This window comes from Gymnoscopelus braueri, assembly GCF_963280865.1.
Source record: "Gymnoscopelus braueri genome assembly, chromosome: 24".
Lineage (NCBI taxonomy): Eukaryota > Metazoa > Chordata > Actinopteri > Myctophiformes > Myctophidae > Gymnoscopelus > Gymnoscopelus braueri.
This window is the reverse complement of record NC_137626.1, coordinates 22,035,473-22,044,542: the sequence shown is the minus strand read 5'-3', so window position 1 is coordinate 22,044,542 and position 9,070 is coordinate 22,035,473. Positions and strand designations below refer to the sequence as shown.

Genomic DNA, 9,070 nt, shown 5'->3' with positions numbered 1-9,070 from the left:
AGCTGCCTGCACCAGTATCACACGTGGAGCAGAGTTTAGTTTGGGAGATTCACCAAGTTCAATCTTAATTTTCCATTTAAAAATAAACTTCATTTTGTTGTTCTGAGATTCACAGAAAAAGGTATATATCCTCTTCATCTGGTGACTGATGATAACCCCCTTAATCATCCCTTTAAGTCTGTTTTTGAAATGAATACACAAAAGAATATCCAAATATTTATTAGAAAATAAACGGTAGCCTAACCCTGACTGTGTCTAATACAACAACACAAAGGCAGAAATGTGTGTGGTTTCTTAGTTCAAGAGTGTGTAGTGTAGTCTGTGTAGTGTAGTCACACACAAAATAATACTGTACTACTTTGTATCCTTGAACCCTACAGTCATTATATACTATAGTATGATATCCCAAAAACTGAATTGATCTTTTACTGTTCCCTTTATTGTTTTATCTGGTCAAAATATTTGGTATTTATGGATATATATGCATATATGCACACATACAGTACCTGTATGCACATACAGCCTATGCTCATAGAGTGTGACTGTGATCTGCGTGTTCTCAGCTGTGCGTCATGCTGTACAAAAGGGTTGGTGGATATCAGCCATGCTCACATGGTGGCATCATGTTTAGTCCGTCTCAACACTGGACAGCACTGCCCCATTCTTTAATCCCTGGTTGTACCTACAAAACAGAACGGGATCACTTTTAGCTCCTGTTAGTCATGCATGCAAACGGTTAATACAAGTTTAACCACTTGAGCCCCAGCATCCCTATTCTGGGAACATAAATGGAACATTTGCCAAAAATAGCAGCTCTACAAGCTCACAAGGTTGTACTTTTGTAGAACAGCTATTTTTGGCAAAGAGATTTGGTGTAGAGTGAAAAAGGAGTGTACAGTTAGTTGTTTTTTAAGTATAGAGGGTTTAAGCCTCACTATGTAACTTTTGTTAATGAGCAAAATGTGATGTTGTCCAATCTGTATGGTAGAGTATGTTGATACAATATAACTCATACAATTGGAGTGGTTGTGTTTTGTCTCCCTGCTCTTCTATTGAGACATTTAGATTGTGTCAAAGGTCATGTCTCACCTAGACACAGGATCTGATACAAATTTTGACCTGATGGTCAAGATTCAAGATTACATTTTTTCACTTAAGCAGGAAACCAGGTTCAAATCCGGGATAGAAATAGAAAGTTACATAGTCCTGCTTTAAGTGGTTAAATAGTTGGGCTCAAGTTCCACATGGATAAGGTTTTACAAAAAAGCATGTACGAGACAAAACAATAACAAAGTACGAGACAAGCATTGCTATTATGTCCCAAGAACAGTCGTAGAAGTCCTACTTTGTTCAAGATGCAGATTTCAGTTTGCATGCAGCTTCAACATCAACAGAGCATTGATGAAAGGGGAACTTCTAGAATGTCTTCTACAAACCTTATATCTGATCAAGTAGGCTAAGTATGGAATAAAAATCCCAGCATGGCAGCGTGTTGTTTATGTCAAGATATCTGGGATTTAATTTATCATTTCAGTAAAACATACATACTCATTCCAGGCTGAAGTTAGTTAGTAAAAGTAAAGTTAGTAAACTTGAATGCAAATCTCAGTTTACATCAATTTTGCAATAGGTTAGGGCTTTGTCTTACTCTGTAGGTGTCTCTGAGTTCAAGGAAATAGATTCCTGAGTCGCGTCAGACACAGACAGTCCGAGGTTAATTTAAAACAGTGAAAACAATGTGGTTCTGTTTAGAGAAAATATAAATGAATAAATGGTTATAGAGTGACTAGACCCAGCTTTAAAATAGTGCATCTTTAAGTATGATGAACATAAAAAACACAGCCCAGGTTATAAAGTAGCCAGGCTCTCATTTGTATTCCAACAGCACTGAGCCGGCTTGACCTCAGACTTTCCACAGTGTCATAACTTCAAGTAATCATGGGAAACCCTTGACCTTTATTTGAACTTTTATCAGTAACAGAACCAGGGAATCTTGTATGTCAGAGAATCAACATTGCTCAATTTGCACAAGAAGAGATGTGGTACGATGTTGTGTCAAATGTCTTTGTTCATTGTTCTTCTCTCATAAATATGTTTTACTGTTAACTTTCCCATTTTTTTTATTGCGGCTTGGTGAAGCTCTAAGCCAATTTTGTAACTGAGAGTGCAGGGGGAGGATCAAACACAGTATTGGGGTAATTACTGTACATACAGTAAGAAACACATTATGTAATATTACTTTGGTAATAACAATTACTAAAGTAATATTTTAATATAGTATTAATTTAGTAAATAATAAAATAAAACATTTGCCCGTGTGAAAATAGCGTGGGGTTAAAAACAAACAAATAAACAAACAAACAAATATAAAACAGCAAAAAGTCAAATTATGTGTTTTGATGAAAGATAAGCAGATAAAAGGGGAACATGTCCTGTGGTCATGGAATGAGCAGTGAAGGAAATTCTTCCCTAAACATAAAAGGAGCCTATAGAAAATAAAAGTAATGCCTGATCTACAAGCTCAAGTCGCGTATTATTTACGACAAAATATGAATTAAGCATAACATGTCCTCAAAAACACGAGCTCTGCACTGCAGAAAACCCGCTCCACTTGACTTCTCACCTCATTTAAGATGGAACACGTGAGAGAGAATGACATGCCCGACTATTGTGCCAACGTGAAACCAAAACAAACACGACATGACGACAGATAAGGAGCTGTCATTGACCTGTTTTGACCATAACAGCCTTGTGCTTATGGTCAAGTGTTTCCCAAGACTTTTGTTAGAGACAATAGCATTAATAATTGACATTATCAATGGCGTTAACATGATGATGTTTTTTTTTTACGATTGAGACTTCCACACCGGTAGCTGTGAATTATACAATTATTAATATATTTATAAAATGTATAGTTTTAATTAGTTGTTTGTTGTACTGTATGTAATACTTACTCTCTCTAATGTAAATGTTTGTTTTTGTTATAGATCTTTTTTTGATGTATAATAATTATGTAGAAAAATAGTAGGTTATTGAATGTAGATATGGGTCCTAAACCTGACATTGGGAATCTTATAAAATAAGAGATTCTGAGCCCAAATTATTCAAAGCTTTACTATACTATGTATCAGTTATAGGGTTATTTCACCAGATTCAGTTTATTCTGCATATATCACCCCCAACACTATAAACCACATTCCACTCATTTATTTGCCTCAGTGTTTGTTTGCTTTGAATGATAATGAATTATACTCCATGTATGTTGCGTTACTGTACACAAGAAAAATGACAAACATGAAATATAGTGTTTTCTAAATAGAGTGGGTTGGCCTTTCTTGGCTGACTAACAGGTGAAATAAGCATTGGTACCTGTTTATTTTTAAGGCAGTTGACGGGACACTACTACTGTATATTAAATCTCTGCTAGAGTGGAACCATTAGGACACTCTCAAATGATTGGCTCACGCTAAAGGTCCCCCGAGTAAAGACTGAACTGGGAAAAAACAGCCTTTTGTTTTAGTGCCCAACCGCTTGGAAAGACATACAGCTTAAACTAAAGATCTTTTCTCCTATATTCAATTTTCAATTTAAAACTTTAATTGCAGAACAACCCACAAATGTGTGCAACTGTTTTTAACTTGTGTTGTATACGTAGTTGTTTTGTTTTGTTTTATTATTGTATATGAGGGAGGGTATATGAAATTGTATTTGAACTGTAATGTATCACGACGACACTGCAAAGAAGGGCAACCTCAATGTCTCTTCAATAATAAATAAAGTTTTGAATTCAATTCAATTGAATAAAAGACTCAATGAGGAGCACTACTGGGAAGGTGTTGACCAAATTCATTTGTACTAGAACGGTGGTTATCACATTTTTTCATTTCAAGGACCCTCATAACTCTGAGACCCCACTTTGAGAACCACTTTTATGGGACAATAATTTTAGCAATTCAAATCAACAATCAGATTCTTGAAATCCCGCTCACCTCCAGATTCTAATGAGCTGTGTGGCACCTGCGATACCAAGGAATAAGTTAACTGCAAACAAATTCCAGACTCTGGGAGTGATGACCAGACAATATCGAGACCAAATGACACCTACGAAATGGCAGATTAAAAAAGAGTAGGAAAAAGAGAAAAAAATAGAAAATGGTATTATGAAATACAAACATAATACAAATATATCTATCACTAAATTTGACACATGCACATGACTCAGAGGAAACTAAATGGTGCCAGATTTTGGAATATGAATAAGCTTGCATATTGTTATGACAATATGACATCCATGGTTTTGCACATTACTCGAGACAAATTAAACCAAAGGTTGTTCTTTTCCAAATGGAAATTCATCATGTCACTTAATGCGTCTGTAAACAAGCCATGGTGATGGATGCTGGTAGGAGAGATGGAGGCAGAGCATGCACATACAAACACACACATGCCTGTGGAGCAGAGTAACTCTGCCTGAAGTCCAGAAGCCTAATACTAATAATAATAATAATAATAATAATACTAATAATAATAATACTAATAATAATGCTCTCCTTTGCCAAAGGGTAGAGGCTCAGTGGTAGAAGTTTACTGTATATTCATACGCTCAGACATACACATGTACTCATTCACAATGGCATGACCAATCCATCTCCTGTCTTTACCACAATAAAAGACTTGCAGATATACTGTACCTCTGTGCCTCAGTATACAGTAGGTAATACAGGACATGGCACAATCATACGAAACTTACAGTAATTCTGATTGGTATAAACCCTGGTGCCATTGCTTTTTAAAGCTACACTAAAGTAATGAATGTTATCCTCTTATATCTCCTGTGGGCCTGAGACCTCTGGTCAGGGTCCCTCTGCAGTCTTAATCAAAGGCTAAAGGTCTGTGCTTTTACCATCAGGTCTGCTGAACGCTTAGACAGCAAACATGATATCATCTTGAATTAGTCTCTTTATGTAAGCCTTAACCACATGAACCCTAGCATCCATATTCTGGGCTTATTATAATGCAACATTTGGTGAAAATGTATCAACATTTGGCACAAATAGGTGGACCAAAAAAAATAAAAGAGCAGATGGTCTATTTGTGTTATTTGATGTGCAATGAAGTATGTTAAAGCGTAGGTTCTATATGGCTGTAACTGTGCTGAAGCACATTCTTCTACTACATTTGAAAACAAGCTATTTGATATTGTATGTTGGTGCACCAGTTGACAATAAAACATTATATTTATGGTTTATGGGTTCTCATCTCACAAACCCATTTTATGAGGGATTTCTTTCTTTTTTTGTTTTCTTCCACACACACACACACACACACACACACACACACACACACACACACACACACACACACACACACACACACACACACACACACACACACACACACACACACACACACACACACACACACACACACACACACACAATGTTTTAAGTACCTGTTGTCATAAGAACAGCAGACTGAGACGTGCTAAGTTTCTCAGCGGGCCGGGTCAAGTCAGACATACCTGCTACAACCAAACCCTACAGAGAGACAGAGAGACAGAGAGACAGAGAGACAGAGAGACAGAGAGACAGAGAGAGGGAGAGAGGGAGAGAGGGAGAGAGGGAGAGAGGGAGAGAGGGAGAGAGAAGAGGGAGAGAGAGAGATTGAGAGAGAGCTGTACACACAGTGTGTGTGTGTGTGTGTGTGTGTGTGTGTGTGTGTGTGTGTGTGTGTGTACACACACATTTCAGTCATTTAACAGTACTTCGCTTGCTCTTCTCCAGAGCAAGATGAAACCTTGACAACAAATGACAGGTTAAAATGGGCACATAGCTTGCAGGGACAAACAATTATAGTGCTGTAAGTGCTTTTGATTTGAAAACGTTTTTGTTAATAAACTAAAGCTCTATATTGGATAAAATTGGTATGCTGCACTACAATCTATTTTCTGTCTACTTAAGAGCTGGAGAGACAGTTAGGACCCTGTTACTGAACAAACATACTGTAGCAGTGAGTGATTATACCGGAGCTATCCAGCTGAACAATTATTGTTATCAAAGACCACGTCCTTCAAATGAATTGGATAGCAGCTAAGCATCAGACCTAACATCTGTCTAAATAAAATGCTATAAAAGTCTTAGCATTTGTGTACAAGTAAACAGAACATGTCATAGATATACAACATATCACAGATATACAACATATCAAGTAACCAACATTTAGCATCTAACAACAAATTGGTGATAAAAGGAAGGGCCTGAAAATGTGTAGAAAAGAAGAGAAAATAATTGTCCCTCACCCATTTGCATATAGGAGCCCAGAAGAACACTGTCTTTGGACCTATAGGAACAAAGCAAAAGATAACTTGGCCTATAAAGATATATATATATTGCGCAAGACCGAAAGCACATTCTTCAAAGGCATGATTAACTGACACATGTAACAGTAATTACACCCCACGTAAATGTTTACCCTATCACAATCCATTTACTTTTAAATACAGATAGCAATTTGAACACATCCAAGGGCTTCCTGAAGCTTGAACTACACAGTTAAATCCTCAGTATTAAATAATCCATTATCCAACTCTGAGAATGTACAAATGGACAGTGTACAATGTACTATCCCAGTGACCGTGAGCAAAGTGCTGACCACCCAACTGTTCCATTTGAGCTGCTCTGAACAGTACAAGATTGTGTTAGCAATGAGCTGCTCCCATGTCATGTGTGTACTATGCCTGTAAAGCCTGTTAATTAATCGTACAACGTGTCACGAAAATAACAGATTTTTCAGCTAATTGAAAATGAGTTACAGTATTTTAGTGAGTGACAGATACCATCGTATGACAAAGCTCAAATTAGGCTTAACCCTCCCTTCCAACACACAGATCTCTCTGACAACTGTTGTAAACAACTTAGATGGTCTCACTCACAGACTCAATTTGCAACTCCTATAAAACTTCGATGTATGGGTTTAAAATAACCTAAATGTAGATTTTTGGGTTACTTGGTCAGTGGTTCTCAAACTTTTTCACGTCAAGGACCCCAAATTAATATGTATTTGGCCACAGAACCCCATCTGAAAATATGTTGTGCCAGGGTACAATGTCGTTAAAATATTTTAAAGAATATTCAAAATTGTCACATTTTTTAAATAGCCTATCTACAAGCTCACAACGCAACGCAATGCTATTTTTATTCAAACAGCCCAAGGTTAAAATGTTGTTGTTCTATTAACTCATTTAGCTGGGGACCCTTTGGAACCCTCTCAAGGACCCCTGGGGGTCCCCGGACCCTAACTTTGAAAACGACTGACTTAAGTTGTCTTGGCCAAGGGCCATTTCACTAGCCCAAGATTCAAGAGGTTTTATTTGTCACATGATCATCACATGTGCGCATGCAAGTATGTGCAGCGAATTGCTGGTGTGGCAGACTCCACCAGACTGTGCTAATAATGTCCAACATATATTAACATACATAGTAAAAATAAGGTATGAAGTTATACGACAAGGGTATTAAGCAGTAATAAGTAATAAAGTGTAAAGTGTGAAGAACATGGGTTTATGGGTGTGCAAAACAAACAAAAAACAGCACCAATAGACATTGGTGTAAAAAATGAAGATGCAATTCCACAAGAATTTGGAATTGCATCTTCTCTGGGTTACTGAGGATATACTATTGTTTGTCCTATTTTTTAACCAAAGTAATTCTTAGCTAGAGTACAATCCAAAGGACATGTGATTCTTTGCAAGAGATGTGCAAAGAGTTTAGTCCACAAAATATAGTGTGTGCTTGTGGGTGAGTGAGAATTACAGGTTAAACATGTTGAGCTGGAAGCTGGGTCATTGTTCAGGGCTCTGGTAGGCTGAACAGAGGCAAATTCAAAGTCCACAGAGCTGTGTTATTCTTGTCAATGTGAAATCACATACTGAACTTTTAACCACTTTCAACCTGGCCTAGTGGCCTCTCTATTTTGGGCATGTCATTAGGCTAGAATTATGTAAAATAAACAAATAAATACAAAAAGTAATCAAGAATAGCAGATCCACAGACTTGCAATTAGCTATTTCTTTTTTTTTATTACTACTCGTTTATATGATGTTTTTGCATAGTATTGTATATTTGTCATTAAATGTTTCGATGAATTGAATACACAGGACCCCAATGGAAACAAGCCATAGTGCTTTCTTGGGTTTTAATATAGATATGTATAGAACTGTACTATATGTGCTTTTCTTTGCCAAAATATTAATAAAGCATTCATTCAAATCAATATTCAATAAGACATAGGGCTACTATAAACACTGTGCTAATGAATTAAGAATCAAGATGTATCTGTGAATTCACATCTTCCGGGTTAATATAACACTTCAGCTAAACCTTTCCAGAGCCATAGTAGCTCTATGAGACTGATAAAACAATATTTAATAAATGGACACATTCAGTGCACTGATGATCTTTACACTGTTAGTAAAAAACATGATACAATGTATGAAAAAAAAGGCCCCAATTTGGGCTAATTAGCACAATAATTACTAACCTGCTTGGTGGTTGTAAAAAGGTCTCATTTTTGCAGGCAATAAAAGCTCAATTCGGTCCAATACCCTGTGGTATGTGGCTCTGGCCCCAAACAAAGCCATTGTGTGTAGTTTCTCCTATGTAATAATAACACGTTTATAATAAATTAATTGGAATGTGCATCAAGACAATAATGTCTGCTGTCTCACAAACTAGTGATATCCACAGAATGTCATTATGGTGTCACCCATATGCCTATGGTGTCACCTGAGAGTAGCACACTACTGCTAGCTCCGCCTCTCGGTCACTGTGATTGGCTGTTACGCAGTGGTGTAAAGTAACTAAGTACATTTACTCAAGTACTGTACTTAAGTACAATTATGAGGTATTTTTTACTTTACTGTAGTATTTCCAGTTTTCAGTACTTTTACTTCTACTCCACTACATCTCACCTCAGAGGCAAATATTGAACTTTTTACTCCACAACAATTATTTGAAAACTTTAGTAGTTACTTTTTTGAAAACTTTAGCCTAGTTACTTTGGAGATGATTAT

At 36.7% G+C, this 9,070-nt stretch overlaps 1 protein-coding gene across 1 annotated transcript; it reads right to left on the bottom strand.

The window, feature by feature from the left end:
- Window positions 1–204: 204 nt before the first annotated feature.
- On the bottom strand, window positions 205–8,746 carry LOC308080442 (mitochondrial pyruvate carrier 2-like). Its single transcript, XM_080422326.1, has 5 exons — window positions 8,539–8,746; window positions 6,299–6,339; window positions 5,453–5,537; window positions 3,990–4,101; window positions 205–682 (listed from the first exon to the last, which is right to left on the bottom strand). The coding sequence occupies exons 1-5, from the start codon at window positions 8,636–8,638 to the stop codon at window positions 628–630; spliced, it is 393 nt and encodes a 130-aa protein (XP_080278452.1). The 5' UTR covers window positions 8,639–8,746; the 3' UTR covers window positions 205–627.
- Window positions 8,747–9,070: the final 324 nt, after the last annotated feature.